Source organism: Mesoplodon bidens (genome assembly GCF_964165515.1).
Source record: "Mesoplodon bidens genome assembly, chromosome: 20".
In the NCBI taxonomy this organism is placed as follows: Eukaryota; Metazoa; Chordata; class Mammalia; order Artiodactyla; family Ziphiidae; genus Mesoplodon; species Mesoplodon bidens.
This window is the reverse complement of record NC_138181.1, coordinates 17,934,891-17,960,620: the sequence shown is the minus strand read 5'-3', so window position 1 is coordinate 17,960,620 and position 25,730 is coordinate 17,934,891. Positions and strand designations below refer to the sequence as shown.

The 25,730-nt window shown below is 38.2% G+C and overlaps 1 protein-coding gene across 1 annotated transcript in view; it reads right to left on the bottom strand.

The window, feature by feature from the left end:
• TEX15 (testis expressed 15, meiosis and synapsis associated) overlaps positions 1-21,784 on the bottom strand; it is a gene marked incomplete at its 3' end in the record, with an annotated part of 43,339 nt that extends 21,555 nt beyond the window's left edge. The window contains 2 exon segments of the mRNA XM_081220911.1: positions 15,200-15,365; positions 21,640-21,784. Coding sequence (XP_081077037.1) covers positions 15,200-15,365; positions 21,640-21,778 — 305 coding nt within the window. The 5' untranslated portion in view covers positions 21,779-21,784.
• Between the last annotated feature and the right edge of the window lie 3,946 nt (positions 21,785-25,730).

Here is a 25,730-nt window from a genome sequence, read left to right as displayed (position 1 = left end):
GCAAGTCTATTGGCACCATTTTTCCAGCATTTGTTCACTTTGTGTCCCTGTGTCACATCTGGGTAATTCTTGCAGTATTTCAAACTTCCTTCATTATTATTATATTTGTTATGGTGATCAATCTGTGATATTTGATGTTACTACTATGATTCACTGAAGGCTCAGATGATGGTTAGTATTTTTTAGCAATAATGCATTTTTAAATTAAGGTGTGTACATTGTTTTTTTAATGCTATTGCACACTTACACTATAATGTAAACGTAACTTTATATGCACTGGGAAGCCAAAAACTTTGTGTGAATCTCTTTATTGTGCTCTGGAACTGAACCTGTGATACCTCCGAGGTATGCCTGTAATGTAAACCCTAGAGCAGTGGTGCCGTTGACATTCTGGACCAAATAATTCTTTGTGTTACCTAGTCACCTTATTGGCTGAACATTATATCCTGTTAATGGACTGCGTAGAATGAAAAAAATACAACTTAATAAAGATCCTAAAACCTGTATAAATTCAAGTAGAAACTATTCCCTGGAGGTTTGTGTTAGTAATAATACTGTTAAAAACTTTGTACTTTTCAATGTATATTCAGAATTACACTTGAAAAAAACTTAGGACTAAATATGATTTACACAATCAAAATTACCAATTAAAAATTAACCTTTAGAACTATTTCTAGGTCTAAAAAGGTTTGTAAAAGGTTGACTTTCAAAGTTATTCAGACACTAGGATCTATGTTAACTTGTTAAATGACAGCGGCTCTGAGTTTCAACAATTCCATTTCAGAGACGATAGGTAAAATGAATCCAAATAGTCCTCTGTCTTTTTTTTTCTTTTTTTGGCCGTGCCACCGTGCATGCCTTACAGGATCTTAGTTCCCCGACCAGGGACTGAACCTGCACCCTCGGCAGTGAAAGCACGAAGTCCTAACCACTGGACTGCCAGGGAATTCCCGTACACAGAGTATTTTCAATCAATATACAGTTGGCTCACTGTATTGGTTGGTTCTGCATCCACGGATTCAACCAACTATTGACTGCAAACTTAATTTACAATCCATGATTGGTTGAATCTGAGGATGCAGAACTCGTGGATATGGAGAACCAACTATGGGACCTGAGCATCTGCAGATTTTGGTATTTGGGGCAGGTCCTGGAACCAATCTCCCATGGGTACCAAGGGACAACTGTAAATGTAAAAGACTTGGATAAAACTCATATTGATGAAAAGCTATATAAGTTAGCAAAGCACAATGAATGAGTGGTAGAACTGTGCGCTTACACCTGTCACCAACCTAAATTCCTATGTGTACACCATGGCAAGACCCTGCTGATAACCAAGGCCCTACAGCAGCATGTAGGCCCAGATCCAGCCCTGTCCTCCATCACTGGCCTGCACCACTAGGCTCACCTGCAGCTAGCCCTTCCACAGTGATGGATACCCCTGGCTCCCATCAGGCCTCCACAGCTACATGTCCATGGCAAGATCCAGCAGTCACAGTAATGCACATCAACAGCCAGCGCCCCCCCAAAGCTGTCAGTGCACCTGCCATTGGCACTTACTTGCCTTGATATCTGCCCTGGCCCCCACTGCTACATGTGTGTTCATTTGATTTTTTTTAAATCATAGAATTCTAAGTATTTAATCACATTTTGAGATCATCGTTTAGTTACAGTAAATGCTTTTTGCTTCCATTTTCCTTTCTGTATTTTATTCACTGTAAGTTATCTTATTGTTCCCAAGAGAGTATAACTTTAAAATGAGTTAACATGTTACATTACATTTTCCTTTCTAACGTGAAATTTAATTATATTGCATTTCGTTCACGTAAGTGTTCATCTAACAAGTGGGTTCTTAAATATTTTTTCAGTTACTAAGAAACAGAACTTCTCTTTTTCTCTTTTCCTTTCCTTTTGCTCCTCTTCTTCCTTATTCCTCTTTTTTCTCAAATAAATTCCTCAGCACTGTCTTCTGCTTGCAGATTCACAAAGCTGAGCCCACTAGAGCTGGAAGAGGCTGTAATGATCCTCCTGTCCATGAGTTCCTGACCTGGGGTGCACTTACACAGGAAAAGTCCCAGGTTGGCTATTGTGGGGAGCCCAAAAACCTTAAAATTCTGTGCAAAGCTCTGTGTTCATGTGCACTTCCCTGGGAAGAGGGGTTATAGCTTCATCAAATTCTCAGAGGGGTCCCTGACCCCAAAGGTTAAATAAGTATCACTGATGAGAAAAACAATGGCCAAGATGCCAAAATAGCTCATCCAGGATCACATAACAATGTAGTGGCAGAACCAGGAGTAGAAATTTGTTCTCTGGCTTCTAGTACAAGGCTTTTTCTGCTACACTAAGAAAGCGGGCCTAGCTTCAATTTTTATGGGATTGTTGATATACAGTTTAATGTCTTCTTTTTTTAATTTTTCTTTCTTTTTTTAAAAATTTTTATCAGAAACAACCTTAATGTCCATCAATAGAGGAATAGATAAAGAAGATGTGGTACAGATACACATGGAATATCACTCAGCCGTAAAAAGGAACGAAACTGGGTCATTTGTAGAGATGTGGATGGACCTAGAGATTGTCATACAGAGTGAAGGGAGTCAGAAAGCGAAAAACAAGTATCGTATATTTGTGGAATGTACGATAATGCATATATGTGGAATGTGAAAACATTGGTACAGACGACCTTATTTACAAAGCAGAAACAGAGACACAGATGTAGCGAACAAACATATGGATACCAAGGGGGAAAGGAGGGGTGGGATGAATTGGGAGATTGGGATTGACATATATACACTGTTGACACTATGCATAAAATAGATAACTAATGAGGACCTACTGTATAGCACAGGGAACTCTACTCAATGCTCTGTGGTGACCTAAATGAGAAGGAAATCCAAAAAAGAGGGGATATATGTACATAATAGCTGATTCACTTTGCTGTACAGGAGAAATTAACACAACATTGTAAGGCAACTATACATGTGTGTTTATAACCAGCCCTGTCACAACTGAGGCACCTGCAACTGGCCCGCACAGCCGAGTGTGTGCATACAAACCAGCTTGGGCCACTACTGCTGCTTACTCTGGTCCTCTCCCTAGTTTATGGACCTGGAGGTGATGCTGAGAACCCCAACAGCCATTGTAACCTCTGCAGACCCCTGGCAGTGCTTGCCAAAGACCACACAAATTGTCGATGTTGTGGAACCCAATGGCCTGATCTACTGAGTTACACCACAATCCCCAAGACATGTAGCCACCACATGCCCCTCCACTTGGCACCCTGCAGCACTAACCCAGGGCCACAGCACTCTCCGGCATGTCCCCACCCCAGGTGAAGGTCTTTTCTTAGCAAAGTAAGTCCATAAAGTCTCTTCTTTAAATGTGCAGACACCTATGCAAGGCTAAAGGACCATGAAGAATCAGGGAAACATGACTCCACCAAAGAAATACAGTAAACCTCCAGTAAATGGCCCCCCCCAAAATGGAGATACAGGATTTGCACTACAAAGAATTCAAAATTGTTCTAAAGATGCTCAGGGAGCTATAAGAAAACACAGATAAATACTTTAACAATATCAGGAAAAGAATATAAGAACAAAATGAGGAAAGAAAGAGAAAGAGAACATAAAACAGAACCAAAGAGGAATTTTGAAGGTAAAGAATACAATGACTGAACTGAAGAGTTCAACAGAGAGCTTCAACAGCAGACTAGACTAAGCAGAAGAAAAAAATCAGTGAGCTCAAAGACAGATTGTTTAAAATTATCCAGCCAGAGGAGCAAAAAGAAAAAAGAAAAGACTGAAGAAAGCCTACAGAGCTTATGGGACACCATTAATAAAACAATCTATACGTTGTTGGATTCCCATAAGAAGGATAGAAGGAGAAAAGTGAAGAAAGCTTATTTAAAGAAATAATGGCTGAGAACTTCCCAAACCTCAGGAGATATCCAAGTTCATGAAGCTAACAGGTCACCCCAAAATTTCAGTCTAAAAATGATCTTCTCTAAGACACTATAATTTTATTTAAATTTTTTTAAATAACATTAAAATTAAAATTTTTATTAGACAGTTTTATTTAAAACTGTCTAAAATCAGAGACAAAGAGAAGATTTTAAAAGCAGCGAGAGAAATTTTTTTCTCTCATTCAAGGGAACCCCCAGTAAAGCTATAATCAGATTTCTCAGCAGAGATCTTGCAGACTAGAAGAGAATGGAATGATATACTCAAAGTACTGAAAGAAAGAAAGTGCCAATCAAGAATACTTAATCCAGTCAAGCTGTCTTTCAGAAATGAAGGCAAAATAAAAGTTTCCCAAATAAAAGCTGAGGAAGTTTATCACCACTAGACCTGCCTTATGAGAAATGCAAAACGGACTTACTCAAGGGGAAATGAAAGGGCTGTAACTGGTAACATAAAATGTATGAATAAACAACACACTAGTAAAGGTACATATATAGTTAGATTCAGAATACTTTAATACTGTAATATGGTGGTGTTAACTCTGGATAAAAGGTGAAGTACAAAAGTATTAAAGATAGCTATAACTACGATAATTTGTTAATGGATACACAATATAAAAAGTTGTAAAGTGTGATGTCAAAAACATAAAATGGGGGAAATAAAAAGGTAGAGTTTTTGCATGCAATTGAAGTTAAACTCTCATAAGCTTAAGATAGACTACTATACCTATACAATGTTTCAAGTAAGCCTCAGGGTCAACACAAAGCAAAAACCTACAGTAGATACACACAAGATAGAGAAGAAGGAATCAAAGTGTACCACTATAGAGAATCATCAATTCACAAAGGAATATAGCAAGAGAGTAAGAAAGGAACAAGAGAACTACAAAACAGCCAGAAAACAACAAGATGGCAATAGTTGGTTTTTACCTATCAATAATTACTTTAAATGTACATGGTCAAAAAGCACAGAGTGGGCAAAAGGATAAAAAAACAAGACACAACTATATGCTACTTATAAGAGACTCACTTCCAGGACACACACAGACTCAAAGTGAAGAGATGAGAAAACATCCCATGCAAATGGAAACCAAAAGATAGCAGGGGTAGCTACACCTATAATCAGACAAAACAGACTTTAAATCTAAAACATTAACAAGAAACAAGGTCATTACAAATGATATAGGGGTCAATTCACCAAAAGGACATAACAACTGTAAATGTATATGCACACAATATCAGAGCACCTAATTAAATATATTAAGCAAATACTAATAGAGCTGAAGGGAGCAATAGAGAACAATATAATAATAGTGGGGGATTTTCAAACCCAAGTTTCAACAATGCATAGATCATCCAGACAGAAAGTCAATAAGGGAACATTGGACTTGAACTATATTTTATACCAAGTGGATCTGACATATACAGAACATTCCATCCAACAGCAGCAGAATACACATTCTTCTCAAGGGCACATGGAACATTTTTCAGGACAGATCATATGTTAGGCCATGAAACCAGTCTCAGTGAATTTTATTTTATTTTACTTATTTTTAATTTAATTTAATTTATTATTTATTTATTTATTTATTTATTTATGGCTGTGTTGGTCTTTATTTCTGTGCAAGGGCTTTCTCTAGTTGCGGCAAGCGGGGGCCACTCTTCATCGCGGTGCGCAGGCCTCTCACTATCGCGGCCTCTCTTGTTGCGGAGCACAGGCTCCACACGCGCAGGCTCAGTAGTTGTGGCTCACGGGCCTAGTTGCTCCACGGCACGTGGGATCCTCCCAGACCAGGGCTTGAACCCGTGTCCCCTGCATTGGCAGGCAGATTCTCAACCACTGAGCCACCAGGGAAGCCCTCAGCGAATTTTAAATCACTGAAATTATTACATCAACGATCTTTTCTGATCACAATAGTATGAAAGTAGAAATCAGTAACAGGATGAAAACTGAAAAATTCACAAATATGAGGATATTGTACAATATGTACCTGAACAACTGATGGGTCAAAGATGAAACCAAAAGGGAAGTAAAAAAACATACTGAAATAAAGGAAAATGGAAACACCACATGCCAAACCTTAAGACATGCAACAAAAGCAGTACTAAGAGGTAATTTTACAGTGATAAATTCCTACATTTGGAAAAAAGAAAGACCTTAAATAAACAACCTAACTTTATACCTCAAGGAACTAGAAAAAGAACTAAGCCCAAAGTTAGCAGAAGGAAGGCAGATAACAAAGTTAAGAGCAGAAACAAATGAAATAGAGAATAGAAAAACAATAGGAAAGGTCAATGAAACACAGAGTTGTTTTTTGAAAAGACAAGCAAAATTGACTTTAGCTAAACTTACCAAGAAAAAAAGAGAGAGGACTCAAATAATTGAAATTATAAATGAAACACCTGACATTACAACTGATATCACAGAAATACAAAGGATCATAAGAGACTATTATGAACAATTATATGCCAACAAATTGGATAACCTAGAAGAAATGGGTAAATTCCTAGAAAACACAACATACCAAGTCTGAATCATAAAGAAAAAATCTGAACACACCAATAACAAGTAAGGACATTGAAAAAGTAATCAAATATCTTCCAGCAAAGAAAAGCCCAGGACCAGATGGCTTCATGGGCGAATTCTACCAAACATTTAAAGAAGAATTAATGCCAATTCTTCTCAAACTCTTCCAAAAAACTGATGAGGAGGGAACATTCCCAAACTCATTTTATGAGGCCAGCATTACCTTGATATCAGGGCCAGGTAAGGATACTATAAGAAAACTAAAGTCCAATATCTCTGATGAATATAGATGCAAAAGTTATTAACAAAATACTAGTAAACCAAATTCAACACACTAAAAGGATCATACACCAAAATCAAGTGGGAATTATTCCTGGAATGCAAGGATGGATCAACATATGCAAATCAATAAATGTGACACACATTCATAGAATGAAACATAAAAATCATATGATCATCTCAAAAGACATACAAAAAAAGCATTTGACAAAATTCCACATCATTTCATGATAAAAACTGTCAATAAATTGAATATAGGAGGAACATACCTCAACATAATAAAGGTCATTTTGACAGACTGACAACTAATGTCATACTCAGTGGTGAAAAATTGAAAGCTTTTCCCCTAAGATCAGGAATGAGACAGGAATGCCCACTATCACCACTTTTATTCAACAGAGTACTGAAAGTCCTAGCCAGTGTAAGAAGGCAAGCAAAAGAAATAGAAAGCATCCAAATCAGAAAGGAAGAAGTAAAATGGTCTCTGAAGATGACAGGATCTTATATATAGAAAGTCCTAAAGTGTCTACCAAAAAAACTATTAGACCTAACAAACCAATTCAGTGATGTTTCAGGATACAAATCAACATAAAAAAATCACTGCGTTTCTACACACCAACAATGAATTATCTGAAAAAGATGTAAAGAAAACAATTCCATTTACAATAACACCAAAAACAAAATACTCAGGAATAAATTTAACCAAGGAAGGGAAAGAGCTATACACCTAAAACTATAAGACACTAATTAAAGAAACTGAGGAAGACCCAAAAAATAGAAAGATATCCCTTGTTCACGGATTGGAAGAGTTAACATTGTTAAAATGTCAATACTACCCAAAGCCATCTACAGAGTCAATGCAATTTCTATCAAAATTCCAATGGCATTTTTCACAGAAACAGGAAAAACGATCCTAAAATTTAAATGGAACCACAAAAGACCCCAAGAGCCAAAACAATCTTGAGAAAGAAGAACAAAGCTGGGGCATCACACTTCCTGATTTCAAAGTATATCCCAAAGCTACAGAAATCAAAACAGTACTGGCAGTACTGGTACTGGCATAAAAAACCATATAGACCAATGGAACAGAATATCAAGAGCCTAGAAATAAACCCACGCATATATGGTCAAATAATATTTAACAAGGGGGCAAAGAAAACTCAATGAGGAAAGGACAGTCTCTTCAACAAATGATGCTGGGAAAAATGGATATTCACATGCAAAAAAGTCAAACTGTACTCCTATCTTACCACTCACAAAAACTTAACTCAAAATGGATTAAGGACTTAGAGGTAATACCTGAAGCAATAACACTCCTGTAAGAAAACATAGGGGAAAAGTCCTCCTTGATAGTGGTCTTGGCAATGATTTTTTTGGATATGACGTCAAAAGCACAAGCAATAAGGAAAAATCAACAATGAGATGACCTCAAACTAAAATGCTTCTGCATGGCTAAAAGAAAGAGTCAAGAAAAGGAAAAGAGAACCTACAGAATGGGAGAAAGTATTTGCAAACTACATCTGGTAAAGAGCTAATATTCAAAATAACAGAAGGAATTCATAAACTCAATAGCAAAAACAATCTGATTAAAAAATGGGAAGAAGACTTGAAGAAACATTTTTCCAAAGAAAATGTACAAATGGCCAAGTACTTAATAAGGTGCTACACATCACTAATCACCAGGGAAATGCAATTCAAAATCACAGTAAGATATCATCTCACACTTGTTAGACTGGCTATTCTCAAAAGACAAGATAACAAGTGCTGGTGAGGATGTGGAGAAAAGGGAACCTGGTGCATTCTTTGTGGGAATGTAAACTGGTACAGCCACTATGGAGAACAGTATGGAGATTCCTCAAAAAATTGAAAATAGAGCCACCATATGACCCAGCACTCCCACTCCTAGGTGATGTCTGAAGGAGACGAAGTCACTGTGTCTCAGAGATGCCAGCACCCCCACACCCACCGCAGTGCCATGCACAACCGCCAAGACGTGGACGCAACTAAGGTCGACAGATGCATGGATAAATGTGGCATATATACACAATGGGATACTATTCAGCCACAAAAAGAAGGAAATCCTTCCATTTGCAACAACACAGATTAATCTAGAGGACATTATGCTACGTGAAATAAGTCAGAGAGAGAAATGATCTCGCTTACATGTGGAATCTAAAAACATCAAGCTGATAGAAACAGAGCAGAATGGTGGTTTCCAGGGTCTGGGAAGTGCGGGAAATGGGGAGGTGGTGGTCAAAGGGTACAAACTTTCAGTTATAAGATAAGTAAGTTCCAGGGATCTAAGTTACAGAGTGGTGACTATAGTTTATAATACTGTATCGTATGCTTGCAAGGTGCTGTAAGAGTAGAGTTTTAATGTTCTCACTGTAACAATGACAACATGGTAATTGTGTGAGGTGAAGGATGTGTTAACTAACCTTACTATGGTAAACATTTCCCAATATATGTGTATCAAATAGTCACATTGTATGCCTTAAACATACACAATGTTATATGTCAATCATATTTTAACAAAACTGGAGGGAAAAAAAGATATTTTCTAACTCACACAAAAGTCCAGAGATAAGGCAGTATATAGCTGCTCTAAAAAATTACCGCACACTTAGTGGATTAAAACAAATCAAGTTTATTATCTTACAGTTATGTAGGTCATAAGTCTGACATGGGTCTCATGGGGCTAAAACCAAGGTGTCATCTAGACTGCATTTCTTTCTTAGGCTCTAGGGGAGGATCTCTTTCCTTGCTGGCAGAATTCAATCACCTGCAGTTGAAGGACTGAGATCCCCCTTCCTTGCTGGCTGTTAGCCAAAAGCGATCCCCAAATTCCAGACAATACCTGCGTTCATAACACCTTTCCTGCATCTTTAAAGCCAGCAAAGGCAAGCTGAATCCCTCTCCCACTTTTCTTTCTTCCTTCAGTCTCTCACTCTTCTGTCTTCCTCTTAAGTTTTTTAAGATTAAGAGCTCATATCATTAAATTGGGCCCACCCAGATTACCCAAAATAATCACCCAAACTCAAAGTCTGTGACCTCAATCACATTTGCAAAGTCCTTTTTGTTAGGTTAAAGGTTGTGGGGATCAGAGGGTGGGCACCTTTGGGGGAGCATTATGCTGGTTACCACAGGAAGAATCTGAACTCATTTAGTCCCTCAACAATATCACGAACTCAAGGTTCTTTTCCTTGACTCTCTACACTGCTGTCCGTAGCTTTACCTTTATCTCTGCCTGGCTCCTCTCGTGGTCATAAGAGAGCTGCCGGCAGCAGCTAGGCCTACCTGCTCCCTTTTGCCCACAGACACCAATAGAGACACTGACTTCACCTTCCCAGGATTTCCAAGAAAGCCTCATACTGTGTTATACTGAACCATACTGACTATGCTTGTACGTCAGTAAACCAACAAAGGCAAGGGGAATGGGACAAAGAATAGTTTAGACTCATTATATGAGACAATCTAGAACTATTAGGGAGACTGCAGTCTACTCGTTTGGTTCTCCTTTAGACACACCCTTCTTCCAATACTTATACTTTCAAAAATGCTCATGCTCACACCGAGAAAGGTCAATCCACCTCACAAAAAGGGAACAATCCAGTCTCATCGAATTACTGCATGTAACTTCAGATCAATGATGTGAGTAATATGCCTTCCCTTAAAGTGGGTCTGGAGGTAGACTCATATAGTCAACATCCATTTAGGCAGCATATGGTTACAAGGTTAAGTTACCTACACGAAAAATAAATTGGTGAAGAAAACGTAGGGTAACCACAATTAAATTTAGAGAAGTGAAGAATGACACAATGGTCAGTGTTAACTGGCCCTTAGCACAAAGTATATCCTTCTAGAAAGAAATAGCTAGGATTCTTGGCCCTCAAAATTCCAAAGGCTAGGAACCATAGCATGATCTTGTTTAGACAATGGTTGTTATTAGGAATTTCAGTCTCCTGGCAACAAGCCTCTGAGACCCTCCCATTTCCCAAGGCCCTGAATTTAGAATGGTCTTTACCCACTGCATTACAATTTGAAACTATCCATTTCTTTCCGCAGACTGCATTTAAAATATATCTTTGGGCTTCCCTGGTGGCACAGTGGTTGAGAGTCCGCCTGCCAATGCAGGGGACACGGGTTCGTGCCCCGGTCCAGGAAGATCCCACATGCCGCAGAGCGGCTGGGCCCGTAAGCCATGGCCGTTGAGCCAGCGCGTCCGGAGCCTGTGCTCCGCAGCGGGAGAGGGCACAGCAGTGAGAGGCCCGCGTACCGCAAAAAAAAAAAAAAAAATATATATATATATATATATATCTTTATTGCATAAAGTTGAGTAGTTCCATTTACCAGGTAGAAAATGCTTAAAAGGAGGTATCTGGGAAAGGCTGAAGGCAACAGATTTGTGCTTCATACGTACTTCAGATTTGCCTCATACTTATCTCTTGTTAAATCTCCTTTCTTTTAAACCCATATTCACACTAACTTTGGAAAAGATGAATTCTTTACTTCAAGCTAATCTTGCAAAGCTGATCTGTGAAACTAGGCCATAAGTACAAAGGATTTTTTTTTACCAAATCTGAAATTTAAAGGCCTCTTGGATTTAAGCAGGAAATGGGCAGGGCACTTCAATATCCTCAATTTTTTTTGTACAAGTTCCCCCCAAACCACAGCCTCATAAAATATATGGTCTGTGCCCCCACGTATCACCAACTTCCCATTTAGGAACAGTGAGACGTCCTTATTGCCCTCTTTCCAAGTTAAATCCATATCTTAGAATCTTCCACTAGCAAGTGGAAGTACCAAGTTCAACACCAGTACCAAGTTCCTAGTACCAAGTTCAATACCAGTTTAAATGCTATCGACTTCAAGTATGGAAAACCATTCAAACTGGCTTAAAATTGAGTTAACTTCTTCTTTTTTTAAAATAAATTTATTTATTTATTTACTTATTTTTGGCTGCATTGCGTCTTCGTTGCTGCGTGCAGGCTTTCTCTAGTTGCGGCGAGCGGGGGCTACTCTTCATTGCAGTGCGCGGGCTTCTCATTGCAGTGGCTCCTCTTGTTGTGGAGTACGGGCTCTAGGCTCATGGGCTTCAGCCGCTGTGGCACGCAGGCTCAGTAGCTGCGGCGCACGGGCTTAGTTGATCCGCGGCATGTGGGAATCTTCCCAGACCAGGGCTCGAACCCATGTCCCATGCACTGGCAGGCAGATTCTTAACCACTGCGCTACCAGGAAAGTCCTGAGTTAACTTCTTACAACAAGAAATTCAGAAATCAGGCAGCCTTTATCAGTCGACCTATTCCACAGCTCCAGATGTTTTCAAGGATTCAGGTTTTCTCCATCTCTCTGTTTTGCCGTCATCACCTCGAGGGTCATCCAACTGGTGTCGTCATGATTCCAAGAGTGCTGCCATCAACAGGCTGAGCAACATGCTTCCTTGTTCACAGCAGATTGGCTTCTCTTTTCCAGAGACTCCCCCCGCCCACAAGCCAATCTGTCCTCAGTGTGTCACTGGCCCAAACTGATTTAGTTCTTCACCCTCTCCCCGAACCAATCATTGATAAAAGTAGATGAAATCAAGCATGGATGGCTCGGTCTACTCATCTGGGGTGGAATGTAACCTGAGATGCCAAGTACAAATTTAACCACAGTGTCAAGATAGATAATGACAATTTTTAAAATGATACCCTTTCACATAAATTTGAAATGTTTAAAGGTAAGTTATCTTAAAACAAAACAAAAAAGGGTCAAACTGATACAAATAGCACAATATACCTAAGAAGAAGTGAATTCAGTTCTCTTTTACCCATTAAGACCAGCTCAAGTTCTTAACTCTTCAGAACATCTCTCAAGACTCTTACGAAGAATACTCAATCCCACATCTATGCACCTACCTCTTACTATAACGTTATTTTATATTTAGCTGTATGTCTTCTCCACTGGAATGTAAACTCCTTAAGGCTGAGGAGAAAACATTCATTTTTCTCTGAGGGTATCAAATACAACATCTGACACAGTAGGCACTCAAATGCTCAATGAATGACTTAATACACAGATGTTTAGATGATTAATGTGTTTTTGCTGATTTCACACTTAAGAAGTGGTAGATGCAATGTGGATAAAAAGTGGAGACTGGGGGGGCTTCCCTGGTGGCGCAGTGGTTGAGAGTCCGCCTGCCGATGCAGGGGACACGGGTTCATGCCCTGGTCCAGGAAGATCCCACATGTTGCGGAGTGGCTGGGCCCGTGAGCCATGGCCGCTGGGCCTGTGCGTCCAGAGCCTGTGCTCCGCAACGGGAGAGGCCACAGCAGTGAGAGGCCTGCGTACCGCAAAAAAAAAAAAAAAAAAAAAGTGGAGACTGGGGAGTTCCCTGGTGGCCTAGTGGTTAGGATTCTGGGCTCTCACTGCATGGCCCGGGTTCAGTCCCTGGTTGGGGAACTGAGATACCACAAGCTGTGCAGCACGGCCAACACAACAACAACAAAGAAGTGGAGATTGGTATCTTTCTGGAGCTACTTGCTTTTGCTGAGATCACAGATTTATAAACTCCTCTAAGGGGAAAAATAAAAAGAAAAGCTAGAGGCAGTCAATGTTATTAATACTTTCTCTTTTCATCCCTCCATCCTATTTTTCTCTTCCGCTAACCAATTCTGATTTTTCCTTTTATTTTTTTTCACCGGTGCCTTAAGGCTACTTAAGGGTACTTTCTACCTTCATTGATTTAAAACAATGAAATAAAAATGTAACTTAATTTAACAGTTAAGTGCTCACTGTGTTGCCAGACTCGGTTCCATACTATGGACACAAAAAACAAATAAGATAAACTCATAATGTAGTAAGGGAATCAGACAAAACCAACATAGTGTGGTAAGTAGTGTAAAACGAGTGTAAAGTACTATGGGAGATAAATGAGTTTGTCTAATTGGGCAAATACCTAAGAAACCAATAAATCCTATACACATTAGTCATTCAGAATGTTCTATCAAGTCTTGTATTGTTGGGTAGTTGTTCTAACTTTTCTGTAATGTTAACAGGGAGAAATAAATGGTTGAAAATTAAGTGTCAGGGGGCATTATGAAAAAGGACACAATTTAAAAATGCCTAATATAACCAAAATAAAGGAACAATGCAGGATTTCATTTTTGATCAAACTACTATTTCAATCTGGAAGGAGCAGTGTATAGCCAGTCCATTCTACTTTTGCTCAAAACTGTGATTTTTAGATGAAAAAATATGCCATCAACTAATTCTGTCATTCTCACCAATTCTCCCCAACAGACAACAAGTGGGGTAGCATGTCTGAGTCAAGAGGAATTGATTCTAAAACAAAAAAAAAGAGACCAAAAACATTCCAAAATGAGTTCTAAGTGTGGGTCCATCAAACTATAGTTATGTTCTAAGCTAAAAATGCAAAATGGTGAAGGAGTTAAGTTCAGAAAATGAAAATGCTAAAACTGTGTTCACACAAGATCTAAACGTATTAAATACAAAATGTTTACAATGAGAACTCTGCATGTGCTCTTATTTTTTCTTACTAAGATAACATAATGGGGCTTCCCTGGTGGCACAGTGGTTAAGTATCTGCCTCCCAATGCAGGGGACATGGGTTCGAGCCCTGGTCCAGGAAGATCCCACATGCCGTGGAGCAACTAAGCCCATGTGCCGCAACTACTGAGCCTGCGCTCTAGAGCCCACAAGCCACAACTACTGAGCCCACGTGCCACAACTACTGAGGCTAACGTGCCTAGAGCCTGTGCTCCACAACAAAAGAAGCCACCACAATGAGGAGCCCATGCACCACAATGAAGAGTAGCCCCCACTCGCCGCAACTAAAGAAAGCCCACGCACAGCAACGAAGACCCAACGCAGCCAAAAATAATTCATAAATAAATAAATAAATAAATTAACTAACATAATGGAATGTGCCTTCCCAAAAACCAGAAGGGGTACTTTTTAGAAGTTAAGTGTCAGAAATTGTGGCTCTAGTGGAGTAGTTGGAAATAGCCAGATACAACTCCGCCAAATTAAAACATCAACTCAGTCTCTGAAGGATTGAGTCAAGAAAAAAAATTCCATTCTAAATACTTTAAGTGATATTTTATATTATGCAGGAGGCACAAGGATCTACAAAATGGCTCCTTAATAAATGTGCTGATGCATGCTTCTGAAAAACTTACAAAGATTAAAAAAATTAGAAGGGAGTGTCTGAAGTCTGGCTACATTAATGTGCAGGACTTACTAACCAAATCTCACACTTAGCTTTTTACTATTACAAAAGGCTATGAGATGGCAACAAAATAAGGAATAAAACACCTCTGTACTTATTTTCTTAGTAATACTTATCAAATCTCAAATGGTAGAAATAACAGATTCATATAAAACCTCACAGCAAAAACAAACAGAATCTCAAACTTCCTTAGGTCACAGTAACTTACCTCTTAGAAGTAAAATTTTTTTCCAGCTCCTCATTGTGAATCAGTTTTGTATCTCCAAACTGCCATGAAGACTGCAGATCACAGCTTACATCAAGCCGGCACTGATTAAGAGTATCGTGTATGAAACTATACTCTCTAGTATTGGTGCAACAAGGCGACAAGTAAACTAAAAATAAAGAAAAGGGCAAGTGGCTATTTGTGTTTAAAATGACATCGTTGGGACTCCCCTGGTGGCGCAGTGGTTAAGAATCTGCCTGCCAATGCAGCCAACACCGGTTCGAGCCCTGGTCGTGGAAGATCCCACATGCCATGGAGCTACTGAGCCCGTGCGCCACAACTACTGCAGCCTGCGTGCCTAGAGCCTGTGCTCCGCAACAAAGAGAAGCCACCACAATGAGAAGCCCGCTCGCTGCAACTAGAGAAAGCCCGTGCACAGCAATGAAGACCCAACGCAGCCAAATAAATAAATAAAATAAAATAAAATGACATTATTGTACATCTGCACAATGACAACTGTGTATCAATATAAGACACAAAATAAACAAATATTTGGAATTTTCTTTAACCATCTGGAGGCATTTATATTTAAGATTCTATAACAGTAATACAGACTTCCTATACCTGGTACAAATGAAATTATGAACCTTGTTTTTCTCCACTACCTATTGGGAGTTCTTAAAAGTTGACGCAGATATACTAGATAGTACTAGAATTCAGGTGACTTAGTTTCAACTTAAGATGTACAGACTCTACAACATACAGTGCTACACAAACCTGGTAGCTACTGTTAGTGCATGAATATTTATTGAATTTCCCCCAAATAAGGCAACCTATATACTAGTAAACTGGTTATTTTGACTTGCAAAAATACCAGAACATCTCTGTAAACTCTTGGCTGACGTGGTGGCATGACTAAGAGGCACACTTTCAGAAGACAATAAGCAGCGTTTTAAGCATTGCTATATTAAGTAGATGCATAAAAGAATAAAACCCTCAAGGAAGAGGACTCGGAGGAAACTGGGGAATACAGTTGATTCTTGTTATTTGGAGAAGGTATAGTCTATTAAAGTTGCTGCCAAGAGTGAATTAGTGAATACTGAACTATTAATCTTAGGAGAAATACAGGGTTAGGTTCCTGTCAGCCTCTGGTCACATTTTTGACAACTGGAATGCCATCTGCAGTAAGTTTGTTTGCCAACATCCCAGTAAAACAAGCCAGTCTCATCAGGGATGGAAACTTGCCACATAACCTTTTCCTGCTTAACACTTAGCAGGTGTCTTTAAAATTCTCCCCCAGCCTCCTGTTCTGCAGAACCTGCCTACCTGCATCCCTTATCACCTTTTGAAGTGTGTGAGTCAGCCAGCACTAGCCAAGAGGGACCTAACATTTTCCTGCCCTGGGGACCATGACTGTAAGTCTCTTTGGCTTTTTGCCTCACAACAGTGCTGCCCACAAGCTATTTATTTATTTATTTATTTATTTGTGTGTTGGGTCTTTGTTTCTGTGTGAGGGCTTTCTCTAGGTGCGGCGAGTGGGGACCAATCTTCATTGCGGTGCGCGGGCCTCTCACTGTTGCGGCCTCTCTTGTTGCGGAGCACAGGCTCCAGACATGCAGGCTCAGTAGTTGTGGCTCACGGGCCTAGCTGCTCTGCGGCATGTGGGATCTTCCCCGACCAGAGCTCGAACTCATGTCCCCTGCATCGGCAGGCGGACTCTCAACCACTGTGCCACCAGGGAAGCCCCGCCTGTTTAGTCTTAAGAAACCATCAAACTGTTTTTCAAAAAGTGGCTGATCTCTCTTACCTGACCATAGGTTGCATGACTGATTTGGCTTCTCCATATTCTTCCTAGCTTTTGGCATTGCTATTCTTATTTTAGCTGTTTTAACAAGCATGAAGTGACACCTCGCTGTGGTTCTGATTAGCATTTCCTTAATGGCTATGATGTTGAGCATCTTTTTGTGTGCTTATTTGCCATCCATACCTCCTCTTTAGTGAAATGGCTGTTCATGTCTTTTGCCTGTTTTCTGTTTGGATGTAACGCTCTCTTTTCTCTTACTATTGAGTTTTGAAGGTGCTTTATATGTTCTAGATGAGAGTCCTTGGTTAGATTTATGATTTGTAAATGCTTCCGCCCACTCGTAGCTTGTCTTTTCACCTTCCTAACAGAGTCTTTCACAGAATAAAAGTTTTAAATTTTGATGGAGTCCAATTTACCACATTCTTCTTTGGGACTGTGCTTCTGGCATCACGCTAAGGACTCTTCATCTAACCCTAGATCCTGGAGATGTTTTCTTCTAAAAGTCTTACAGCTTCACATTTTCCATTTAAACCCGGGATTCATTTTGAATTAATTTTTGTGTGAAGTTAGGGTGAAATTCTTTTTTTTTTTTTTTGCCTATGGATAGCTTTCAATTGCTCCAGTGACATCTGATGAAAAGACTACCTTTCTTCCACTCAATATACCCTTGTTAAAAATCAATTGAAAGGAAACCAATTGAGCATATTTGTGTAGGTCTACTTCTGGAATCTCCATTCTGTCCCACTGATTTAAGTGTCTATCCCTTTGTTAATGCCACAGTGTCTTGATTACTGTAGCTACACGGTAAGCCTTAGTATTGGCTACAGTAATTCTAAACACTTCTATTTCAAAATTATTTTCGCTATTCTAGTTTGTCTTCTCATGTAAAATTTTTTAAATTTATTTATTTTTGGTTGCGTTGGGTCTTTGTTGCTGTGCGTGGGCTTTCTCTAGTTGCAGTGAGCGGGGGCTACTCTTCCTTGTGGTGCACAGGCTTCTCATCGCAGTGGCTTCTCTTGTTGTAGAGCACGGGCTCTAGGCGTGCAGGCTTCTGTAGTTGTGGCTCGTGGGTTCAGTAGCTGTGGCTCACGGGTTCTAGAGCGCAGGCTCAGTAGTTGTGGCACAGGGGCTTAGTTACTCCGCAGCATGTGGGAATCTTCCCAGACCAGGGCTCGAACCTGTGTCCCCTGCATTGGCAGGAGGATTCTTAACCACTGGGCCACCAGGGAAGCCCCTTCTCATGTAAATTTGAGAACAAGCTTATTTATTTACAAAAGGTCTTGCTGGGATTTTGATAGAAACTGCAATAAATCTACAGATAAATTTGTGGAGGACTGACATCTTCATTATGTTGAGTCTTCTAAGCAATAAGCACAGTATACCTCTCCAATAACTTAGAATTTCTTTGATTTCATCAGCACTTTGTAGTTTAAAGCATAAAAATCCTGTATATATTTTATTAGTTTTATACATAAGTATTTCATATTCTGAGCTATTAGAAATGGTATTATCATTTTGATTTTCATGGGTTCTTTGCTAGTATATAGAAATTCAATTTATTTTTGTATTTTGATTTTGTATTCAGTGACCCTGCTGAACTTGTTAGTTCCAAGGTTTTCTTTTCTTTTTTTGTAGGTCCCTTGGGATTTTCTATGTAGACCATTGTGTAACCTTCAAATAGGAACAGTCTTATTTCTTCCTTCCTAATTTCTATGCTCTATGCTTTTTATTTCATTTCCCTGACTTTTCGTGGTTAGAATTTCCAGTACTATGTTGATAAGAGTGGTGAAAGAGAACATTCTTGCCTTCTTTCCCTACAGAGAAAACATTCAGTTGTTCATCATTAAGCATGATGTTAGCCAGGGGTATTTTTTATATACTTTTTATCAAGCTGAGGAAGTTCTCTATTCCTAGTTTGCTGAGTCTTTATCATGAATGATTTTTGTCAAATGCTTTTTCTGCAAAAATTGATATGATCATGTGATTACTATTATTTATCCTGTGAATACAGACTGACTTTCAAATACCAAACCAGCCTTGCATCCCTTGAATAAAACTCTCTTACTTATAGTATATAATTGATTTTATACATTGCTAAATACAATTTCCTTATATTTTGTATAGGATTTCTGTGTCAAGGTTCATGATGGATATTGGTCTGTAGTTTTCTTTTTTTTTTTTTGTATTACATTTATTTAGCTTTGGTACCAGGGTAATACTGTCCTGATAAAATTATTCTCTCCTCTGCTATTCTGTGGAAGAAATTGTAAAGAATTTGTATTAGCTCTTTTCTTTAATGTTGAGTAGAATTCTGCAGAGAAACCACCTGGGCCTGGAGATTTCTTTTCCAACAGTTCCTGTGGGTTACTTGAACATTTTTAAAATGGCATTTTGATTTATTTATCGTGTTTTTATAAAAAACTTTTAATTCTGAGATAACTGCAGATTCATATGAAGTTGTGATGTATAACAGAGAGAGATTCTATATCCTATATTCACCCAGTTCCCTTCAATGGTAACATCTCACTTTATAATTGCCTTAAATACCTCCTCTACATATACCGAGAATCACATTGAAGAATGTCATACTTTTTGTTCCAACTGTCAAACATAATTAAAAAACTCAAGAGGAGGACTATTATATTTCCCTACATTTTTACTCTCCTTCGTTCTTCCTTCATTACAAATGTTCCCAGCTTCTTTCGTCATTTTCTATTTGGAGAACTTTGTTTAGCCATTCTAAACTAAGATCTACGAATAAAAAATTCTTAGTTTTACTTCATCTGAGAATGTCTACTTCAGTTCTATTCCTGAAGAATATTTTTTCTGGGGACAGTTCTTTTCTTTCTGCACTTAAAAAATGCTGTGCCACTTCCTCTGGGCTCCATGGTTTCTAATGAGCAATCTCCTGTCATTCAATTTTTTCCCCTATGAATAACATTTAGTTGCTTTCAAGATTTCTTCTGTTCTTAGTTTTCAGAAGTTTGATTATGATGTGCCTTGTCATGGACTTCTCTGGGTTTATCATGTTTAGGGTTTATTCAACCTTTTGATTGTACAGGTTTATGTCTTTTGCCAAGTTTGGGGAATTTTCAGCCAGTATTTATTCAAATACTCTTTCAGCTTTATGCTCTCTTCTACTTCTGGGGCTCTGAGGACAAAGACATTAGGTCTTCTATTATTATTCCACAGGTTCCTGAGGCTCTGTTAATTTGATGTGTTCTCTGTTGTTTAGGCTGGGTTATTTCTGTTATTGTATCTTCAAATCCACTGCTTCTTTCCAAAGTCTTCTTGATTCTTCTCTGGAACCCATCCAATCAGCTTTTTATTTCAATTATTGTATTTTTCAGTTCCAAAACTTCTACTTAATTCTTTATTACATTTTCCATTTCTTTGTTGAGATTTGCCATTTTTTCATTTGTTTCAAGAGTGTTTGTAATTGCTTGCTGAAACATCATTACGATGGCTGTTTTAAAAGCCTTGTCAGATGATTCCAACATCTGTTTTATCGTGATGTTGGCATCTGTTGATTCATCTTTTCTCATTTGAGTTGGGATTTTACTGGTTGTTGGTACGATGAGTGATTTTTTTAAATATCTTGGTCATTTGGGGTATTGTTAAGAAACTCTAGATCATATTCAATCTTGTGGTTTAACAAGCCTCTACTAAAACTAAGCCAGCAAGGGACCTGTGCCAGTAGGGAAAGGCTGGGGGTGGGGAAGACTCTGACTCTTTACCACCAGGACGTCCTGGCTCTCCACAAGGTCTCCGCAGACACCCTGCGGGGGTGGGCGGTGGCTGTATTGTTACCATGAGAAAGGGGTACAAGTCCATGCTCCCGACTCAGCCTCCACTGACACTGTGGGAGGGGGACAGACGCCTTGTTACTGGTGTGTGTGACAGAGTCTAGGCTCCCCACTTGGCCTTCACTGACTACTCCCACTGAGAAGAGGCAACTCATCACCACAGGGCAAGAGTGGAAACCCACTGACACTGAAGGGGCACAGGATAGCAGAGAAGGGAACGTATGAAGTTCCAAGAAGGGGAGAGGCACAGGTGGAAGGGGAGAGGCAGAGGTGGAAGTCTAGGCCCTCCATTTAGCCTCTGCTGACAAAGGTGTAGGGCCTATTTCTTTTTTATCCCCCTAGTGTTTTGCAGGAATAGCATGTTCACTGTCAAATAGGTTTCTGTCATTCTAGGATACCCCATTCCCAGTCCCTGGCAAGACAGAACAGACTTTTCTTAGGGCTTTTTGTGTCTGTAAAAGTTGGCATTCCTGGGTTGTGCTCACCCAGTCTGAGACATGGAGGAAACAAACAGAAAATCCAGAGAACTTAATGCGACATCACTCCTTAACTCCCAGGGTCCCACACTGATCCATCTTCTTCTCTCCACCTTTCAAAGTCTTCTTATGTTTATGTATGATGTCCAGTGTTTTTAGGTGTACTTAGTGGGAGGGATAGTAGACATGTGTCTATTTTATTTTGTGTGGAACCAAAAGTACATGTGTATTTAAGGAATTAAAAGCCTGACTTAACCTAATTTTATGTAGAGTCAAAAGAGAAGATGAGCATAAACAAAGAATCAGAGAAATGTAGTAACAGTTATGAAATAATCCCATCTTCCATAGAAACATTACCTTTCCCAGCTGTCCTCTTGATCTTGGGAATGGTGAATTTTTTCAAGGGATTGACATCTATACCAGTAACAAATAAAGGTTCAGTAGTTGAGTTCATTTTCCATAGCATCTTGTATTTAGCAATCTCTTTCATTTCCATTTTGCTGGTGGCCTAAAATCAACCCAAAGTTATTAAACAAAAGGTCAGTAAATACATAAGAGGCAATGGCAGTAAAACTATTTAAAAGTTCTTACATGAAATTAAATAAAGATATATTTTTGGTCACACTCACAACAGATTTCAATCTCAGTTTGGCAGGTTACCCAAAAGAATTTTGGGTTTTATATAATATAAAAGTATTTATTTTGTAGTTTCTAATATACATTTTCCTTGCAATTTAAAGCCTGTGTGTTTCCGAAAAGCTTAATAACATCTAAACAACAATTTCTGTTAACATTTGGTTAAGCTCTTGCCAAGTATCTATTTTTTAAAGTGTTTTTCCTATACACTTCTGTGAATTGAATGACATTCTCTAAATTAGAATCTTTGGCTTGGGGAGAAACTTATGAATGTTTTAAACCAACTATTGCATGGCTATCCCTACAACTGATAGCCTAAAACAGTCACCATCACTCACTGGCTATTGTTCCACAGTATTACTACCAATGGATTAAGACATCATATATTGTTATATTACTAGTAACATATTCCTTTTCCTTCCTCCTCCTTTCAACCCTTTCCCCCAAACATACACATACATTGATTAACCTTTCAAGTAGAACTCATACTGGATATCAAAGGAAAGCTATGGTGCCCACACACTGAGAAATATATGCAAAGATATATTTTTCATGCCATTTCATAATATGTTTCCTGGGCCTCCTGATACCTATCAACTGCTTAGTTCAAGCATTAGATCACAATCCAAATTAAGAGGTGCCAAAATTCTACAGAAGGGTCACAAAGGAAAAGATTCTAGCGAAGGTTCACAAAGGATTATTCCCCACAATCCCCACTCCTTCACCCTTTATGAAAAGTGATCTTGCAATCAAACATGGATCAGAACAGGGAACGGACCAAGACCTCTAGGAAGAGAAGAAAATCAGCCTTTCTCTCATCCAGTCACGTGGACAGACACTAGTGGTGTAGCCTACTAACAAGAATACCCTTAACATATACTAGCTCCAGAGATATTTGTCAAGACTGCCATGTTCATGTGGAAGTTTAATAAGGTGGAAAAGGGAGAAAAATTTACTTAGAATAACTTTTATTACAAAAACCTCTTCAATTCATCATGTTCTATACCTACTGCACGCAAAGGTATACAGCCATCAGTTAAATATACTTTATACTTGAAGAGTCTCATGCTGTGACAATCAGTATTTTCTTTAACTACAGTAAGATGGGTGATATTTCAGCTATATGGTTCCTTAAAAAATGTTTCTCTAGTAGAATTTACTAATAAAGTAAAGACTTCTGAAATTGACTCATTTTGTTCCTCAGTGCTCAGGATAATACTTAGCCACAAAGTAGCTATGTTAAAAATCGTCCGATGAAAGATGAATATTCAGGGAACAATGTATTCAATGTCCTTCATTAAGTAAGTTGTAGCCAGCCAGTTTTCAAGTATAATCTTTTAAGTAGGAATAATACCCCTTTTACTTCAGTCCAAACAAATCAGCCACATTAAAGTGGTAACAAATTTATATATTTCTTCATGCTTATAGACCACAGTCCCAGAACCACTTATTTCTGTTATTTATTTTTAAATACATGTGCAAAAATGTTATATATTGCAAAATATATACAATAGTCCTATAACCATTATCTATGTATTTATATATATTATTTATTTTTCTATGTATAAAAATGAAATCACAAAGTTTGAATCCAGGGAGTTCATGCTATGGCTGTGCTATGGGGTCCTGGATTATTCTAGGTGACAGTAAAGAGAAAAATCAATTAATACTAAAAGCTTCAAGAATAGTTAATGCACAGGACACTGAACTTAGTAGGTCCTTAACAGATACTAAAATGGATGAATGAATTAAAGATCAAACAAAGAAACCAAAAACAGAAAGCTTCCCCAACAACTGAAACATCTATTCATATAGGTCCTAAGAGTACGAATATTATGAACAACTATAAGTCAATACATTTAAAGATTACACAAATAATAAATCCCAGGAAAAAATTTACTAAAGTTGATTCAAGAAGAAATTAAAATAATGCATCATCCTATTACTACTAAAAGGAAGTTAAATTAGTAGTTACAAATTGATTCTAAAAATAAAAACAATGATATTACTATATCATAAATAAGCCAAGTACATCCCAGAAATGCAAGAGAGATTTAATAACAGGAAATGGGTATATTTCATTTACTACATAAACCTATAAAAGGAGAAAAAAATCAAGTGATTATGTCAACAGATGAAGAGAAAGCACCTAATCAAATTCCAAATTCACTTATGATTAAAAAAATAGTCTTAGTAAAGGAAACATCCATAACTTGATGACAGGTATCTGCCGAAAATTTCTAGCAAACTGGTAAATGTCTGATGCACTACCTTTTAAATGTAGAATAAATCAAGGATACCACTATCTCTGCTTCCTTTTAACAGTGTCCTGGAGGTACTCACAAGGGCAGAAGACAAGAAGTAATAGGTATAAAGGAACTAAAAAACTAAAGGGGAAAGGAAAAGGGCTTGGGAATTTCTGGGAGTGACAGAATGAGTCTAAGCTTGGAAGAGAAAGCTTAGACCCAAATAACAGATGAAGAGTGAATTTTACTTAGGTAAAAAATCATAATGGTTCAAATTCTCGTTCTACTATTCATTAACTATGCTGTTAGGCAAAATATCTAACTTCTCTGAGACTAACAGTATCCATACCTCACATGATTGCAGAAGCCGGTAAAAAACAACTGCACACTATGAACTGTTAGTGATATCCTGAAGCCTATCATGTGGACCCAACTTACAGAGTTTGTCCAGAAGCAGTATTGTAAAGATAACTAGGTTAGAAGTCAAGTGATATTGGTTCTAATTCTCGATCTGCAATTAACCAATTAACCTTAGTTAATCAACATGTCACTAACTTCCTTTGCAGTGCATTACTCTGCTTGCATTATGAATGCTAATACATTCTTCAGAGGCAGGTTAGCAGCAAAGGAATAAATCCCTTTTATGTCAAATAGCCAGTCTAAAGACTTAAGCCTCTTAAAGTTTATCTTAAAAGAATATTTGTACTGAGTTTCCTAAAACTATCATTAAAAATTAAGGACCTGAATGCTTGAGACCACTGGTTATGGATTAGAGATTACTAAATAAACCTGCAAAATCTTTTACCCGCTTACTATCAAAAAATCTTTAATAACAGAACTTGGTGTTTCAATTGAACAACTTAGAGAGCCCTAGAATTTCTTTAATAAGACTCAACTGCTATCAGTTATGAAAAGGTTTCCTAGTATAAGGCAACTCAAGATGACTGTAGCTACATGAAGCATCAGTGAGAAAGTTTTTTTTCAGTTCTCTTGCAAACTTCCACATTAATCCGCTTGTTGTTAACTTACCTTTAACATCTCTAAAAGTTTGCTAATCTCTTTTTAACAAAAACAATGACTCAGTTTCAGGATTTTCTGGCAAATGACACTGTTCTATTTTTACAATTACCTTTGATTTGTTCCAAATAATACCGATTTTCTACTTATTTTCCATCCCAAAATATACCTAAGTTAAAAATAAGTCTATTATAAAATATTAAAGACACTATTCTAACGGTGATATGCAGATATGGCAAAGATCATCCCTCTTCCAGTAATCTCAGGAAAGAGTTCCTGATGAATAAATAAATGAGGAATAAATAATGTTCTTGAAACCTGAGTCACAAACACATAAATTCTAAGTTCTTCAGCAGAGTTCTAAATGGTTAAGAGTAAGAATTACTTCTGATAAAAGGTTAAATCATATCATAACATATGATAAACTACATAAACATTTAATGAGATTAAGTCAAAAATCCCCCAGTTAATAAAAACAGAACTACCATATGACCCAGCAATCCCACTACTGGGCATATATCCTGAGAAAACCATAATTCAAACAGAGTC